Source organism: Chaetodon auriga, chromosome 7 (assembly GCF_051107435.1).
Source record: "Chaetodon auriga isolate fChaAug3 chromosome 7, fChaAug3.hap1, whole genome shotgun sequence".
Classification (NCBI taxonomy): domain Eukaryota; kingdom Metazoa; phylum Chordata; class Actinopteri; order Chaetodontiformes; family Chaetodontidae; genus Chaetodon; species Chaetodon auriga.
Genome location: NC_135080.1, coordinates 670,001 through 687,500, shown reverse-complemented (window position 1 = coordinate 687,500; position 17,500 = coordinate 670,001). Strand labels below are relative to the sequence as shown.

Below are 17,500 nucleotides of genomic sequence, written 5' to 3'. Positions count from 1 at the left end.
TTTATTTACACATTTTTTCATTCATAATCTTTCTGTTTTGTCAGAATCTAAAGTCTTTTTCTCTGTTTTTAATTATTGAGCACATTGATTCACTGTATTGATTCTCTGATTGGATGTTTGATCATTGACTTGCTCATAGAAGCAGGTGTTACCACAGCTGGTCACGTTCAGACGGCCCAGACCTCGATGAGACGTTCATGGAGGTTATTTTGTCTCTGTGGGATCAGTGAAGGATCGAGCGTCTCGCCCTCTGTTAGTCATGTTAGATTATGGTCTGCTGCCCCCTGCTGGCACAAAGGTGAACTGAATGATCGAACCCCAAACATCAGACGAGTAACTTGTTAAACATGTAAATGAAGCGTTTATCTGTTTATCATTACAACCATCATCATCATCATCATTATCATCATCATCTTCATATTCAGAAAGTCTTTTTTCAACAGTGTTTTTATTTCAGGAAACATTTTTCATTATTTCACCTTCAGCTTGATTCATTGATTCTGTTTCATCTGTTCAACACGCCGACAGTTTATGAAGAAAACTCAGTTTTATTGTTACTGACACGTCAGATATTTTACATGTTTATTTTCTAAATGTTTCTCCTCATTTCTGCACACTGACTCGACATGAGCCCCCCCCCCCCATCAGGATCAATACAGCATCTGTGATTCTGATCAGAGCGAACATGACTGAACACGTCCAACTGATCATCGTCAGGATTGAACTCTCAGAATCCCCTTCTCATTGTTTGATTGGTAGACGATGGCGTCGTACCGTCCGTCAGTTAAAATGAGTTCAGTCAGTTCAAAACATTTCATTTAAGTTCAGAGGAGCTAACTGCTGCAGCTATCTTTAGCTACTAGCTGCTGTTAGCTAGTTAGCTCAGTTAGCCATGCAGCTAGTGGCTCTGTTAGCTGACCGCAGTCCACCTGGACCTGGAGCTTGGAGCACCGGATCAGGACTGAGCACAGCCTCTGAGACCCCAGGAGACCAGTTTAACTGTCCCGAGGTGATTTACAGCGGTACAGACCAGGACTCGGACTCTGGAGTTTGATTTTGTGTCTGTGGACTTTGAGCAAAGTCGGTTTTACGATGACTTGACGTGTAATTAAACTCGTCTCAGTTCAGTGAAAGACAGAAACTTGAAGTCAGGTGGTCTTTTTTCTGCTTAATAATCAAAACGTGAAAGAATTTTTCATTTTGTTTATTTATTTGAATAAAAAAGCGTAGAAGATGGTGAAACGTTGCGGACTCGCCGCTGCCTCGCGTGTGTCTTCCAGCCTCTTGAGGTACAAAGTGCTATAAGACGGGACGGGCTGCAGCTAGCCAGTTAGCATGCTAGCTTCAGACACTCAGACGTCTTTGGCGGAACAGTTTTTCCTCACTTTTAGTTGAGAATTCTAGTGACTCTGAAACGTTTGAAACTGAAACTCTTACGTGTTGCACCTTTAACATCCAACACGATCCTGAATTAGCTTGTGATGTCGTGGTCGAGTGGCGGCGGCGGCGACGTTCAGACGTAAGCTTTGGAGCTGCTGTGGTCTGAGGCCGGAGCTGCTCTGTAGATGTTCTGTCCTCGACTCGTCGTGGAGAAGTTGTATGAAAACTGCCTGCAGGACAGAAGAAGACACATCGCATTTTCACCTTTTGAACAACATTTGCTACTTGATAAAAGCTGCTCGTGGTTTCTTGGTTTGATCATCTGCGTGTTGAAGTGCTGAAGATCACTTCCTGCCCGCCATCTGCCTCAACGACACGTGACGTCACGTCAGGCGCAAACAACCTGTCCTCTGTGGTCTAAAGGACCGTGTGGACAAACGCCAGGATCACATGTGAGAGGACGCGTCCCCGTGTGGTGCTGACGGTTTACCGTGCGGGGGGGGTCGTGGAGCTCCTCCTGCAGGAGCAGCACAGCATTGATCCCCCCAGTATGGCCAGACAGGAGGCCGCCCAGCCCAGATACAGACCAGTACCCAGCTCGAACCTGCAGCACCAACACACCCAGGGTGAGCAGGAAGTCTCACACACACACACACACACACACACACACACACAGTCTGCAGAGTGTGTGTCTGACCTGACGCCTCCATACGTCGGGTCGTGGAAGTCGTGGATGACTCTGGCAGCGTACCAGGAGACCGCGATCAGAGTGAAGACACCTGAGCAAACGAACCAATAATCAATCAATCAATCGATGGATGGATGGAGAAAAAAGTAAAAGTAAAAAGTAAAATCCTGCTGCGACATGAACGCAGGAGACACAATAATCTAAAGAGACCAGAGACGAGGACAGCAGTCACAGGGGACACTTTACTGCACGCAGTACTTTCAATACTTCAAGTACATTTTCCTCATTAGACTGACATCAGCAGGATTTCACTTGTACCAGAGCGGTTTTACAGTGTGGTGTTTGTACTTTTACTGCAGTGAAGGACCTGAGTACTTCCTCCATCATGATTACAGTACATATACTTCAGATCATGTCATGGTGAACGTCTTGACTGCTGCCCCCCTCAGGGCACAATGTGAACTACACAACAGTAAATCAGGTCACAGTGTCCATTCAGACAGAAGACAGCAGAAGACAACAAAAAGACAACAGAAGACAACAGAAGACAACAAAAAGACAACAGAAGACAACAGAAGACAACAAAAAGACAACAGAAGACAGCAGAAGACAACATGAGACAGCAGAAGACAACAGAAGACAGCAGAAGACAACATGAGACAGCAGAAGACAGCAGAAGACAACAAAAAGACAACAAAAAGACAACAGAAGACAGCAGAAGACAACATGAGACAGCAGAAGACAGCAGAAGACAGCAGAAGACAACAGAAGACAGCAGAAGACAACATGAGACAGCAGAAGACAGCAGAAGACAGCAGAAGACAACAGAAGACAGCAGAAGACAACATGAGACAGCAGAAGACAGCAGAAGACAGCAGAAGACAACAGAAGACAACAGAAGACAGCAGAAGACAGCAGAAGACAACATGAGACAGCAGAAGACAGCAGAAGACAACAGAAGACAACAAAAAGACAACAGAAGACAACAGAAGACAGCAGAAGACAACATGAGACAGCAGAAGACAGCAGAAGACAACAGAAGACAGCAGAAGACAACATGAGACAGCAGAAGACAACAGAAGACAGCAGAAGACAGCAGAAGACAACATGAGACAGCAGAAGACAACAGAAGACAACAGAAGACAGCAGAAGACAACATGAGACAGCAGAAGACAACATGAGACAGCAGAAGACAACAGAAGACAACAGAAGACAGCAGAAGACAACATGAGACAACAGAAGACAACAGAAGACAACATGAGACAGCAGAAGACAGCAGGTGGACGTGATGTCTGAATGTCTCCATGGTTCCAGTCTCCACAGGACCAAACCAAACAAGACGTTCTTTCCCATCATGCCTCACATACCGGACAGGATGAAGGTGGTCCCCCCGGACAGGACGATCTGGTCCTTCACGACCTCCGACGTCCTGCCGATCTTGGTGCACTTGAGTCCCAGAACGGAGACGACGATGGAGGCCAGACCGAGCAGCAGGGCCGAGATCATCAGAGCCCTGCAGGCCTGCAGGTGAGCTGCGAGGCGGGAAACGGGAGCACGGACACAACGTTACTGGGCAGCAGCGTGATGACATCACGTCTCCACACGTTGAAATCTGCAGTTTGACTTCTGATGACTTTTATTCTGAAGGGCTGAAGCTGGAAATGAATTCAGCTGAAACCTCTTTCTCTTTTCAACACACGGTCGACAAACACGTGACGATGCACCTGACCACAGACTGAAGTCCAGGCTGAGCGGACGCCTGTGATTGGCTGAGCGGTAACCCAGCGGGGGTCTCACCTGGCAGCCCCAGCACCGTCTTGAACCTGCTGCACTGCACGGAGCCCAGCGAGGTGGCGGCACAGCTCATCCACAGACCCTCGAACTGCCACTGCCCGCTGCTCACGGACTCCATCTGACTCCTCACCTTCCACACCTGAGAGGAGGTGCAGCTGGACTGCAGACACCAGGACACCACGCCCAGAAGCAGACCCACGACCTGCAGGCACACCGCCATGCTGCTGAACGTCCCCCACGCACCTGGAACACCTGGACACAAGCGGCACGTGAGCACCGAGAACTAGAGACCACCGTGTGACGGGATCACATCTGAACCTGATCCAGGAGCTCTGATGTCTAAACCGAGGGGCTGAGACCACGTTCAGTGGCACACGCTGTCCCTCCAGTCTACACTTCCTGTTTGGGTCACATGATCTCCGCCTCAAGTCAACCTGAAACACGTTCAGCGTCAAATCAAAGACAAACATTGAGGCTGAAACATGATCCAGTCCCAGCAGTGTGACCCCCCCCTCCCCCCGACACCAGACCACATGGGTCCAGCTCACCTGTGAGGCGACCCCGCGGGCCGCAGGTCTTACCGTCGGCTCAGATTGGAGGTTCTTTGTCTCTGCTGTGCGTCCTGTGCAGCTCTTCCTGGGGCGTCGGGCGTCTCTGTGAACCTGCTCGGGTCCTCGGCGGTCTGCTGGTCTTCGGGGTTGATGAACTCCGGCACGTTGGAAACGCCTCTGAACACACACACTTATTGACACGCGAGAATCCCAAAGTTTCACCAGCGAATGTTTGTGACCGGGTTCAACTCGACGTCATCGAGAGCGTTTTATCTGCAGTTTGTTCAGCGTCACAGAGCGTTTGAGATCTGAGAGAAGATGACTCACTTCACGTGTTCAGAGTACTGAAACTGAAGTACTAATACCACGCTGTGAGCATACTTCATGTACTTAAAGTACTCCTGTATGAGTAAAGTGTTCCTGTCATACTGATTCATGTTCCCGCTGCATTTTATTTCAGCATTTTCAGCTGATCGAGAGGCTTTTTAAAGAGTTTACTGAGCTGAAGAAGAGGAGGAGAAGGAGGGAAGGAAGGAAGGAAGGAAGGAAGGAAGGAAGGAAGGAAGCCTTCATCCTTCAGCTCAGCACAAACACACATCAACACGTCAACAGCACAGAAACTGTGCGTGTGTGTGTGCTTGTGTGTGTGTGCTTGTGTGCGTGCGTGTGTGTGTGCCTGTGTGCGTGCGTGTGTGTGTGTGTGGCCGTTGGTGGACTTTAAACTGTTTTTATCAAAGCGACTTCGTGTTTGTGGTCACAGTTAACGACTCGGTCAGAACTCGTCAAACTGCTGAAGCTGTGAGTCGTCTTCGTCCACACGGGGACGTCTTCATCCTCAGTCCGTCCAGACTGAAACCAGCTCGACACGCCGAGTGCCTTCAGGTCCAGGGTTCAGGCTGGTCACAGATCAGTCAGCAGCATCGATTCTCATCATTTTACTGTTTTATTTCAAAGAAAACCACAAATATAAATAAACAGGAAGAGACAAACACTGAGGACACATCGGACGTCCTGACGTCCTGCTCTGGTTCAGGTTCTGGTTCCAGAGTCTGAAGACGTCATTTAAAACCTCCTGCTGGATCCGGTTCATCGTGTAAACTCGTCGGTGTCTTAAAGTGAGACGTCTGGCTCAGCGTCTGTTTGGAGACGTTTCATTGGCTAAGATCGGTCTCCTGGGCGCTGTTGCTCATTTCTACACCAGGTGTTTGTGTGACATCACTGCCCGAGGTCGTCGTGACTCCCACCTGTCTGTTAACTTGTCCCGGGGCCCGATGCAGCGCCGCAGCCTCGTCTGTACATTCTATACATCTTTACAGGCTTTTTTCCCATCAGCCCCGGCGGCTCAGCGTCCTACACGGAGCCTCCTCTGTCCCCGCCTCCGCCCGGCCCCCCGCGGGTTCTCAGGTCGTGCCAGAGTTTGACGAAAGGTTCTCGGTTCTTCCAGATCAGCTCGTGACCAAAGAGGACGTACCAGCTGGAGAGAGGGAGCAGAGAGCATGATGGGAAAAAGACCCAAACACAGACGACACACACAACTACAACAACACAGAACTACTGATCGTCTTCAGAGCTCCGCTGTGATTGGTCCAAACAGTGACTTACACTCCAAACATGGCTCCGCCCAAATGAGCAGCATGGTCAAAAAACCTCCATCCCAAAACCACACCCACTGTATCCATGGCAACGATGGCCTTCAGAGCCTGGAGGGAGAGGATCAGGTTATTATAAGACAGGTGAGACAGGTGAGACAAGTGAAGACAGGTGAAGACAGGTGAGACAAGTGAAGACAGGTGAAGACAGGTGAGACAAGTGAAGACAGGTGAAGACAGGTGAAGACAGGTGAGACAAGTGAAGACAGGTGAGACAAGTGAAGACAGGTGAAGACAGGTGAGACAAGTGAAGACAGGTGAGACAAGTGAAGACAGGTGAAGACAGGTGAAGACAGGTGAAGACAGGTGAGACAAGTGAAGACAGGTGAAGACAGGTGAAGGTGACTTACATTTCCAGCACTGAAGGTGAACATGGGGAGGAAGAGGATGGCCAGTTTGGCTTCGGGCATTTTGGTGCAGACGGCAGCGAGGATGGTCATGATGGCTCCAGACTGGAAACAAAAACCAGCTCACGTGAACTCGAGATCAAGAACCAGGTGAGATCACACCTGCTGACGGATTAACGACACGCTGACGGAGCAGATCATCCGACTGTGAGGCGCTTTAAAATGAAGCAGTGTTTAACCTGTGACTGAGGAAGTGAAACCACCTGGATCCAGACCCGGCTGGTCTACAGACCCGGCTGGTCTACAGACCCGGCAGGTCTACAGACCCGGCTGGTCTACAGACCCGGCAGGTCTACAGACCCGGCTGGTCTACAGACTCAGCTGATCTACAGACCCGGCTGGTCTACAGACCCGGCAGGTCTACAGACCCGGCTGGTCTACAGACCCGGCAGGTCTACAGACCCAGCAGGTCTACAGACCCGGCAGGTCTACAGACCCGGCTGGTCTACAGACCCGGCAGGTCTACAGACCCAGCAGGTCTACAGACCCGGCTGGTCTACAGACAGTCCGGTCAGGACGGCGTTACTTACGGCTCCCAGAGACGGGCCGAGCCTCCCGGTGGCCATCTTACAGACATAACTGACAAACGTGGAAACGACACCTGAACCGACAGAAAAGAAAAGTCAGTGCAAACATGGACGAGCAGCAAACATCAGACGTCAGACGGCCGATCCGGCGCGTCGGGCTGCCGTACCTGCGGACAGGTAGACGGCCATGAACTGCTCTCTGCCCAGCATGGAGACGGCGCTGGTGGAGAAGCTCCAGAGGACGTACATGTTGGCGGCCATGTGGAAGAAAGAGAAGTGGCTGAACGTGGACAGAAGCATCGGAGAGCAGAGCGTCCCTGCGGGGGACAGAGGACAACACTTTTACTTCCTGTCTCACTTCCTCCATGTTTGACTGGCCCCTCAGCTGCAGAGCTTTGGAACAGCGAGACACTCACTGGAGGACGGGTTGGACGTGAAGTATTTGATCATGGAGCGCTGCAGAGACGGAACTCTCCAACAGCAGAACACCAAGGCGTTCGCTGCAATGATCCCTGGGAAATAAAAAAAACAAACAGATTCTTAGAGTTCATTAAAGTTCAAAGCTTTAACGTCAAGAACACGTGTGTGTGTGTGTGTGTGTGTGTGTGTGTGTGTGTGTGCGCGCGTCCGTGGTGTCTCACCTGTGACCGACCTCTGACCCTCACTCAAGCTGTGCCACCACCGGTTGATCTGGAACACAAACAGCCAATCAGGGTTCAAACAGTGAGATCTCAGACCTGATCCACTTCAGACTTGATCCCTGACCACATGGGACAAGCTGCTGTTCACCTGGTCAACAGGTAACGTGTTTGAGCTGCGATGACATCACTGCTTACTGCTTGTTCAGTGTGTGTGTATGTGTGTGTGTGTGTGTGTGTGTGTGTGCGTGATGATCCTCATTTCCAACTCTGCTGTCTGAACATCAAAGCACTGATGATGATGATGATGATGATGATATACCTTCATCCTTCAGGCAGCGTTCACACCTGAGCCTGACACAGGTGTGTGACATCATCCTTCTCACCTCTTTGCGGACGTCTCCTCGTTTCTGAGGTCGCAGCTTCTCCAGCCAATCAGCTCTGACCTCGTCAAAGTAACTCTGGACTCGAGACTTGAGGGACTCGTACTGCCAGATGGCCGCCGCGCCGAAGGAGCAGCCTGTAAACTGACATGGAGTTAACACCTGACCGTGACATCACCTGACTGTCGTCTCCATCAACAGGCGAGCTTCACCTACCCCCACAGTGAAGACCAGCGGTTTGAGGAGGCGCCCGAAGGCCCGGGGGGAGCCAGGTGGAGACTGCTGCTCCCAGTGGGGGGTGGAGGTCCGTCGGGGGACCGCGGCCTCAGAGGCCTCTGTGTGGGGGGGTCCCAGCTCCTCCTCCACCCTCTTGGATTCTGGTTTCTTGGCGGCTTTCCTGAAGCCGCATCTCTGCTGGAGGCTGTGAGGCCACCTGATGGACAGAAGGAGAACTTCAACCACAGAGACTCACCTGGAGGACCAAAGACGTCACTGAGGACGTCCACGTCTGCTCAGTGTTCAGAGGACACCGGGGTCACTGAGAGCGTCTTGCCGTCCGTCAGCTGCTGCAGGTCATGTGACTCGTGTGTAAAACTCTGATGATGGAGTCAAAGGCGTGAAGACGAGTCTTTGTTGAATAAAGCTTTGGTTTCATCTCTTAGTGAAAAGTGTCAGACTGTGTTTGAACTGATCAGAGACCAGCTGTTAAACCAACCAGCTGTGTGTGTCAATGAAACACACTGACATTCTTCATATAAAGGGGTGAAGTGTATGAAGTGTATGGTGACATTTCTTCATCCTCAGAGCTGCTGCTCATCGTCATCATCATTTTGTCCTGACTGAACCACTTCAGACGGCTCCATGTTAACTTTATTACGTGTTTTTTGGGTGAGGCTGAACAGCTGAAGCTGTGACGTTAGTTATATTAACGTTATATGGCAAACAGCTGCTGAAAGACCTGAAAACCAATGTCACTAATATTTCACCGTATTTATCTGAGTTTTAGAGGGAAAAACATCCAGAATAAACTGAGAACGACGTTATTAAACTGTGCAGACACATAAATAGTCGGACAAACACACAACCGAGCGGCCGTTAGCTCAGTTAACGTTCTCTTAGCTACACAGCTAGCTTAACGTTAGCCGGCTAACATCCGCTATAAAATAACTGCTCTTGAGCGCGAGCGGACACTGGCAGAAGCGCGGGAAGCGGCCGTCTCCCCCCGGCCGTGGTCACTGACCTGCCTCCCCTCAAACAGCTCTGTAAAACATCTTCTCTGGTCAGCCTGGGCATGACGGCGCAGCTCCTCCAAGCCATGGTGGAGCCCGGTGACCAAGACTGACCGAGCCCGACATGTCCTTCACTTCCGGTTCAACACGGAGCTCCAAGAGCCGGTCAGGAAGCACAGCGACGTCTAGAGGACAGAGACAGACACTGCACGTCTGAAACAACAACAACAACACTCTTGCATATACATGCATGTATGTATCTCAGTGGCGCATTGTTTTTGAAAATAACTTCAGTTCTCCGTGCAAACATAAGATAAGATAAGATAAGATAAGATAAGATAAGATAAGATAAGATAAGGCTTTATTGATCCCTAAGCCATTACAGCCAGCAAATATTACAAAGAGCAGAAAACAGTGGCGCAGAAAGGTCAGGATAAAAGTACATAGGACATAGAACAGACTGTCTGTCTCTGTCTGTGTTACATAAATATATTTTATAAAATGACTGAAATCACACTTTGTGACACTTCGAACAACCAGCCACTTTAACCCAACACGTTTATTTTGAAGGAATGAGCAGCGGAAGTCCAGTTGTTGTTTCCGGTGGTTGTGTTTGGTGTGGTCTGTGTCGGCTCGGCTCGGCTCGGCTAGGCTCGGAGCGGAGCGGACCAGCAGACGTACTATTATCAGTAGTAAACCTGTGTGTGACCGCGGAGGAAAGATGGCGGCTCCTGCTCTCTCCAGTCGGGCTGGCTCGGCGGGCAGCCTCGGGAACAGCCCTACCATGGCCTCCGGCAGGCTGCCGCACGGCGGCGGCGGCGTCGGGCCCGAGCTCGACTTCAGGTCGGCGGCCCGCATGGAGGACCTGAACCGGCTCATTCAGGAGTTCAGCAAACACGACCAGCGGGAGTACGACGACCAGCGGGCTCTGGAGATCCACACGGCCAAGGACTTCATCTTCTCCATGCTGGGTGAGGGACAAACACACAGACACTGAACGCAGCAGGCGGGGGGGGGGCTTTACGGGAAACCGTGTTTTTCTCCCGTTGACTGGAAGCTGCCGGTAGACTGAAGCTAGCCTCGAACCGTCAGACTCCACCTGTTCTGGCGCAGCACCTGGTTCATGTAGAGGCTGATAGTGGAGGGCAGGTGGAGGCAGAGGGCTCTCAAACAGCACCCTGAGCATGTGGGTGTTCCTCTGCTCCTATCAGAGGTGTTGAGGCTGGTCTACCTGTGCGCAGCTCAGGTGAGATGCAGACCTGCTGAGAGCATCAGTGTGACAAACAGTAAATGCTAGAATGAGACAGGGTGGATTGTCGCAGTCATAAAACATCTCTGTGATCAATGTTGCTTCTGTTTGCTGATTCAAAATCAGATCCGAGGCTAAAACACTGCACAGACAGCAGGCAGCGGCGTCCACGTGACAGACCTCCACCGCGGATGTGCACGTGTGTGACCGGCCAAACATACGTGCACATCTGTCCACTCATTGAAGTGAATGAGGAGGCTGTGTTTGTCCACACAGTGCTGATGGCAGCACGTGTGGGGGGGGGGGCGCTGTAATTCCTCCTCCTCACACAAGGCCTTAAACGCACCACAGCACCTGCTGGTTATTTGAAGGTAACCTGAACTTAAAGGTGTGAATGCTCAGCTCAGTTTTAACAGATCCGATGAGTCGTCGCCGCCTGCTGTTTGAGACGGTGTGTTCCTCTCACAGTGAGGTCACGCCCCTGCTTCAGTAAAACTTTATTAGCAGCAGCGACGGCTAATCGTGATCGCAAGTGAGAGGAGGAGGAGACGAGGAGGATGAACTGCAGGTTTGACTTCAGAGTTTCATCAGGATCCTGGATCTCCTCCAAGATCTGGATTAAAATAGTAGACCGCATCACACTGAACACACACACACACACACACACACACACACACACACACACACACACTGCCTCCATCTGACTGAGCTGCTCAGTTACATTCAGTCATTAAATGCTGCGTTCGAGTGCACTGACAGTCTGTAGCAGAGCAGAAAGATTCCTCTGGTTCCAGATGCAAATCAGATGGTCCTGAAGACATGATGTGGACAGACGTGGACAGGTCCTGTCAGCACAACAGTAGTTTCCAAAATGTCCAGACGGGCAACAACATGATGTTTTCACCCCTCGTATTTATCAGCAAATATCTGCTGCGTTGAATCTTATCAACAAATTGATGAGCTAAAGATGATTTCTGTCCGGCTGCTTCCTAAAGGACAGCGTCCCTGCGTCCCTGCATCCCTGCGTCCCTGCATCCCTGCGTCCAGCCTCCTATCATCAGTTTCACATCTGAATAATCTGATGTTTTTGATGCATCGTCATCCAAGAAACGCACAACGACAGCACGGCACGAATAAACAACATTAAACCAACTTAAATCAGCAAACAGCCAATGAGATTAGAGATCACTCTCACCTGACTTTTACTGATGAACCAACAGGAAAACACAAGTTTACCAGTTTATCCATCAGTGAGCATCCAATCAAACGTTCTAACTCTCCTTCAGACCTGGATTATTCCGTCCTCAGTAATAATCTGCGTCTCTAAAACGGCCTCAGTGATTGGCTATGTGTCTTATCGTCACTGGCTCGTGTCAAAGTAAATAAAAAGAGAACCAAATATCTCCCGTTTGAAGCCGACCAAGCCTTTTCCAGGACCCTTCCTGTTGGGTAGCTGGATGTTCAGGTCTTTATGATTATTGTTTCATTTGATTACTGCTGAGGCTGTATGTACGTTCAGGGTGCCTGTATCTATGTAGGAAATGGTGCATTCATCGCCTTTTGTGAACACGTCATTCATGCGTGCTCGATCTGAGCAGGAAGTGGATCTGTGGATCTCGATGGATCAGTTGGTGCTAATAGTTTGAGGCAGTGACGACTTGCAGCACGTCAGCTCAGACTGATACATGCCAGATCAAGTTTCAGGAGATCTGTTTGTACCATCGTCCACAGACCACGCTGCATCAGTTGTGTGGCGGTTCACACAATATGACACTGCGTGCTCTTTGTTACCTTATCAGTTTATAATATGATCTAGTTCTTTATCTAACTGCGTCTTGCCTCCATTGTCCCACAGGAATGGTGCAGAAGTTGGACCAAAAGCTCCCGGTGGCCAACGAGTACCTCCTTCTGTCGGGGGGAGTTCGGGAGGGTGTGGTGGACATGGACTTGGACGAGCTGAGCGTCTACGCCCGTGGCACAGACTACGACATGGACTTCACCCTGCTGGTCCCGGCGCTCAAACTCCATGACCGCAACCAGCCGGTGACCCTGGACATGAGGCACTCTGCCCTGGGCCACTCCTGGCTCAGCCTCCGCCTCTTTGACGAAGGAACCATCAACAAATGGAAAGACTGCTGCACCATCGTCGACCACATCAACGGGACCACCAACTACTTCTTTTCTCCAACTCTGGTGGCCGACTGGTTCTACCAGTCCATCTCCCTGGTCCTTCTGGAGGTGCAGAAGAAGCCGCAGAGAGGGATGCCCAGAGTGGAGAAGGTGGAGAGGAATGGCACCATCATCTCCATCATCCTGGGAGTCGGGAGCAGCCGGATGCTGTACGACATCGTCCCGGTGGTGTCGTTTAAAGGCTGGCCGGCTGTTGCTCAGAGCTGGCTGATGGAGAACCACTTCTGGGACGGGAAGATCACTGAAGAGGAGGTGATCAGCGGCTTCTACCTCGTCCCTGCTTGCTCCTACAAAGGCCGCAAGGAGAACGAGTGGCGCCTTTCCTTTGCTCGCAGCGAGGTGCAGCTGAAGAAGTGCATCTCATCCAGCCTGATGCAGGCATACCAGGCCTGCAAAGCCATCATCATCAAGCTGTTGTCCCGCCCCAAAGCTATCAGCCCTTACCACCTTCGCAGCATCATGCTGTGGGCTTGCGACCGCCTCCCAGCCAACTACCTGGCACAGGATGACTTCTCTGCCCACTTCCTGCTGGGCTTGATCGACGACCTGCAGCACTGTCTCGTCAACAAGATGTGTCCCAATTACTTCATTCCCCAGTGCAACATGCTGGAGCACCTGTCGGACGAGACAGCCATGCTGCACGCCCGCAAACTCTCCTCAGTGCGCTCTGACCCCGCCGAGCACCTCCGCACCACCATTGAGCACGCCAAGGCCGCCAACCGGCTGACAGTGGACCTGCAGTGGCGAGGCAGTGCCAACAACCTGCCGTCACCGCAGTCCGACGCTGGTGGAGAGAACCAGCCGGACGACCGGCTGGCCAAGAAGCTTCAGCAGCTGGTCACGGAGAATCCAGGAAAGTCCATCTCCGTCTTCATTAACCCAGACGATGTCACGCGACCACACTTCCGCATCGACGACAAGTTCTTCTGAGACTGAGAAACGTTCTCCCAGACCTCTTCCTCATCCTCCTCCTCCTTCTCTTTGCCTTTCTTCTCCTCACCTGGTGCCCCACCTCCTCTGAAACTTTTATTTTTTACATTTTTTTATGTTTCTCTGCCACAGAGTGAAGTGAGGTGATCGTCTAGTTGTGTCTGCCACAGTTTTTTATTTTTTTATTTTTATTTTTCTATTCCCTGTCCCCTCTTCCCTCCTCTTTCACTGTGTGCCCTGTGTTTTAACCTGCTGAATGCCTTTTAAATAGACAGCTGAATAGCAGCAGGTTGTTTTTAAAACTGAGGGATGAGGAGAAAATCCACCTTAAGATGGCATCGCTGTTCCTTTGTCACGGTAGTTTAATTATCAGGGATCCTGCAAATGAGGCAAAAGCAGCAACTCCTGAAGACGTCACAGAAGCTTGTTCAAAGTGTACTTTGGGTTCACTGATCCAGGTGAAGATGTGGTAGCTTGTAGTGATCAGGTAACATGAAGGTAGTTTTTTCCACTTTATAGTATGACGTAATCACGGCCGGTCATTGCAGCTGTAAAAAAAAAAAACCCGTAACACATATTCTTAAATTGAGCTGTAGCTAATATTTACAAAGTTTTGCAAAAATGACTAATTATTCAGTAGAAAATGAAAAGTCTGAGCAAAGATGTTCCAAACTTTTGATCACAGAAATCTTGTCATTTAGAATCTGATGATCGTGTTTCAGTCATAAGAAGTAACTGTTCGGTGTATTATGAAATCATTTCAACTGCTTGTTCTCATAATGACGACACGTCCAATCAGAGTCAAGAGAAAGTTCCTTCGTCTCACAATCGTGACCTGTGAGATACTCTCTGACATATGAGCTCAGCGTTGACATGGTCGTTTCCAGGGGATTCTTCGTCCAGCACTTTGTCTCTCGAGCTCAAAGCTATAAAACTGTCTTTGCTCTTTTAAAGGACACTTTAAGCAGCAGCACTGTTAAACAGGCCGCCGTGTCAGACACGTTCAGGAGCGAGGGTGAAAATGGCAGAAGTCTCAAACTCAGGAGTAAAGATAACAGAGTTCTGTTTGAAGGTGGATTTTGTCCCTCTGACGAATGTCTTAGCCCCGCTGGGGAATGATGGTACTAACGTAGAAACTAACTGTAAATAGAAGAAAAATGACTGAACGCTGCTGTGTGTAGGCAGACAGAGATAGAGACTGATGATGACGATGATGATGTTTGGACTACTTTTCGTCTAATTTTGCACAGAATGTAAAAACACACCACTTCTCCTCTCGATGGTGGACGTCGTGTTCGTCCCGATGCCGAAGCGATGTATCATATCAGTCGACAGGTGACACTGCTGAAGAATGGTCCCACTGCATGCTTTAGATGTGTATATTAACCAGTGGAATAGTAGCAAGTACACAGTGATACTGCAGTAATACCTCATCAGTGTCTCTCATACGCAGGGTGCTGACCAGAGAGTAACCTGGTCCAAACCTTCACCATGACGGATGTCTGAGAGGTTGATCTGGAAATATTCCTCTTTCTCGACCTTATTGACGGTGTGAACAGATGCAGTGAAACTCCTGCGTGGACTCTTTGGACTGTTATTGAACCTCCACAGACACAGTCATTGAACTCATCACAGACAGACTGATGAGCGCTGAGGAAACTGGAGATGTGAACAAAGTTTATTCTCCCAAAACGTCTGAATTGGTCTGATCTCGCGCCTCGTTCACACGTACAGGATCTCGTCACGCTGAAGACACGACGTGACGTCTTTCATCATACATGACACTTCTGGAAATGCATTGTTGTTGCCCGCCGCTCCTCAGAGACTTTGAAGTCGTCCAGAAGTCACTACAGTTCAGTATTTATGCAAACGTCCTCTGGCGTGAAAGACCACGTCAGTCACGTGGTCATCAGGTGCTGAACGACTGAACGACCAATCAGAGCCAAGTATGTAAACCACATGACGGGTTCACTGGGGGAGGGGGGGTAAGCCTCTAACATCGGGTTCCTGCCTAAATAGAAACGACCAATCAGAGCCGAGTCTGTGGACTTCATTCATTTACAGCCGAGAGACGACGGCGAGTTCAGAACCTGCCAGTGTGAACGAGGTGGATCAGCATCACTGTGTACTTACCAGCCACAGTTTAACACTCAGGTTAATCCGCTGCACTGGGACCATTATCAGCCGAGTGTCACTCTTTTTATCACTGGCATCTCTCCACTTATTCCCGTCACTTTCTTTGGTTGTCATTGATTTCAATAAGCTTCACTGTGTCTTTGAGACCTCATGTGTTGAAGAACCTGACTGAACTTCCTTTTCTGCTGCTTTATTTGTGTTTTTGGGTGTCAAAGGTTCGACTCTGCTGCAGCACAACCAGCAGGCTGACCCTTCGCCAGCGACGTTCAGGATTCATTAAAGATGGAGGAATCACGTCTGTGATTCAACAGAGTTCATTCATATAGATTCATCAGTCCAGTTCTAGAACTGAACCTTTACGATAGAAACCAGGTTCAGTCCAATGGCAGAGCTTGAAGTTCTGATGCAAACATTCAAATCTAATCTGTGTCACGTGTCCCTGCAGCTCAGGTGGAGCAGCCCACCTGTTCATGCCCACTTTGAACAAAGGTATCTATGACACTGACTGTCAGAGCATCATGGGAGTTGTGGTTGGTCCTGAGCTGGTTGTGTTGAAGGCGAGTCGCTCCCAGTTTGTGTTTCCGTTGTGTTTTCAAGTGTCCCAAACATTTCCAGAGAAATGCCAAAAAACCTGCAGATATCTGACTGGCAATGTGATCCATACCCTCATCCTCAAGTGCAATTAGTGAACACACACACACACACACACACACACACACACACACACACACACACACACATCATGTAGCGCTGAGACTAAAAGACACTCCAACTCTGTTAGAAGTGGTTTTAATGAAGACTCTGGTGGACCACAGGACACCAACCCTCCACCCAATCCCACAGTCCAACACTAACACACACCAACACACACACTCAGATGATTCTCACACCATCAAAGTGCCACACACATACACACACACACACACTCCTGCTTGGTGGAAATGTAATCATTGTGTTGTTCTGAGCGCCATGACCTTTGACCTTACTCCTCTGTTTGTTCAGAACCTTTGAACTGTGACTTCTCTTTTCTCTGTGTCCTGCTGCTCTGCTGTGTTCTGATGATCATTTCTTTGTCATGTGGACTTGGATGGTTTGGTCCTTCAGATGGCAGCTTCCCGTCTGTGAAGGTTTCCACTAGAACTCACTGTACAGTAGATCCATCATAAAGTCTTTTAAGCAGAAACTCTCCCGCTCGCCCTCGCAGTCTGTTCTCCGTGAGCTCCTGCAGATCATGTCTTCAGGTGTTTCCTGCTCGTTAGCAGGTCCAGATGCTGAACTAAAGGAAATCTAGTTACACAGAGATTCTTATTTGTTTAAATGATGAACACAGTGAGTCAGTGAGACACGAGAGAATAAGTCGTTTGTAGTGTTGTGCATCGTCTCGTGCTGAAAATGTGTTTTTGTGTTCTCGTCTTCAACCACTTTGACTTCAGTCTGAGAGGAAGCAGCGCTGCGGTTTACTGTCAGCGTATTAAATATTAATGTTAAATAGACGTCCGTCAGACTTCCTGTCCTGATGGCCGTGTAACTCATTTAGTGAGAGAGGTTGAAGACATCACTCTAACCTGAGTGGAGGAAGGTGGAGGCCTGCAGCGATTGGCTGCTCCAATCCTTTGAGCTCTTTGAAGGGAACGCAGCTGGTGCAGCATCTCAGTGATCTCCTTTAGGCACAGTTACGTCTCACTGCCACCAGGGGGCACCGGTGTGAGACGTTTATTTGTGCAGAAGAAGAAGCAGCAGCGTAAAGAT

The 17,500-nt window shown here is 49.7% G+C and overlaps 3 protein-coding genes and 1 long non-coding RNA gene across 6 annotated transcripts in view; 1 reads left to right on the top strand and 3 right to left on the bottom strand.

Annotated features, from left to right (window-relative positions):
- Positions 1-529: 529 nt before the first annotated feature.
- LOC143323125 (claudin-1-like) lies at positions 530-5,232 on the bottom strand. 2 transcript variants are annotated; one of them, XM_076734765.1, is made up of 6 exons: positions 4,444-5,232; positions 3,866-4,114; positions 3,436-3,600; positions 2,078-2,159; positions 1,871-1,984; positions 530-1,610 (listed from the first exon to the last, which is right to left on the bottom strand). In XM_076734765.1, the coding sequence occupies exons 2-6, from the start codon at positions 4,080-4,082 to the stop codon at positions 1,514-1,516; spliced, it is 675 nt and encodes a 224-aa protein (XP_076590880.1). In that variant the 5' UTR covers positions 4,083-4,114; positions 4,444-5,232; the 3' UTR covers positions 530-1,513. The 2 variants fall into 2 exon arrangements, with proteins under 2 accessions (XP_076590880.1, XP_076590879.1); XM_076734764.1 differs by lacking the exon at positions 4,444-5,232 and having other exon boundaries at positions 3,866-4,285.
- Positions 5,233-5,345: 113 nt separating this feature from the next.
- Positions 5,346-9,501, bottom strand: parlb (presenilin associated, rhomboid-like b). The gene is made up of 10 exons (XM_076734758.1): positions 9,258-9,501; positions 8,234-8,450; positions 8,021-8,161; positions 7,638-7,686; positions 7,413-7,508; positions 7,164-7,313; positions 7,000-7,070; positions 6,413-6,514; positions 6,016-6,113; positions 5,346-5,887 (listed from the first exon to the last, which is right to left on the bottom strand). The coding sequence occupies exons 1-10, from the start codon at positions 9,332-9,334 to the stop codon at positions 5,764-5,766; spliced, it is 1,125 nt and encodes a 374-aa protein (XP_076590873.1). The 5' UTR covers positions 9,335-9,501; the 3' UTR covers positions 5,346-5,763.
- Positions 9,502-9,859: 358 nt separating this feature from the next.
- LOC143323122 (nucleotidyltransferase MB21D2) overlaps positions 9,860-17,500 on the top strand; it is an 8,912-nt gene continuing 1,271 nt past the window's right edge. Inside the window, exons 1-3 of one of the 2 annotated variants that reach the window (XR_013077389.1) lie at positions 9,860-10,217; positions 12,351-14,950; positions 15,069-17,500. The exon at positions 15,069-17,500 is cut by the window's right edge and continues 1,271 nt beyond it. Coding sequence is in view for 1 of the 2 variants with exons in the window: in XM_076734757.1 (XP_076590872.1) it covers positions 9,968-10,217; positions 12,351-13,615 (1,515 nt within the window). In the remaining variant the exon portion in view is untranslated. Of the gene's footprint in view, positions 10,218-12,350 lie in introns of both variants that reach the window. The other variant, XM_076734757.1, reaches the window with a different exon arrangement.
- Positions 16,526-17,500, bottom strand: part of LOC143323127 (uncharacterized) — a 3,474-nt gene continuing 2,499 nt past the window's right edge. The window contains exon 3 of the long non-coding RNA XR_013077391.1: positions 16,526-17,500. This exon is cut by the window's right edge and continues 165 nt beyond it. This is a non-coding gene — a long non-coding RNA (uncharacterized LOC143323127).

Bases quoted from the DNA above. Each gene is read 5' to 3' on its own strand.
- LOC143323125 (XM_076734765.1), bottom strand. From the start codon at position 4,082: ATGGCGGTGTGCCTGCAGGTCGTGGGTCTGCTTCTGGGCGTGGTGTCC. The intron at 2,160-3,435 runs GTATGTGAGGCA...TCGTTTGCTCAG, and splicing joins GACCACCTTCATCCTGTCCG to GTGTCTTCACTCTGATCGCG. The intron at 1,611-1,870 runs GTAAACCGTCAG...TCTGTCCTGCAG, and splicing joins TCCACGACCCCCCCCGCACG to GCAGTTTTCATACAACTTCT.
- parlb (XM_076734758.1), bottom strand. From the start codon at position 9,334: ATGGCTTGGAGGAGCTGCGCCGTCATGCCCAGGCTGACCAGAGAAGAT. The intron at 8,162-8,233 runs GTAGGTGAAGCT...ACTCCATGTCAG, and splicing joins CGCTGGTCTTCACTGTGGGG to TTTACAGGCTGCTCCTTCGG. The intron at 7,314-7,412 runs GTGAGTGTCTCG...TGTCCCCCGCAG, and splicing joins CACGTCCAACCCGTCCTCCA to GGACGCTCTGCTCTCCGATG.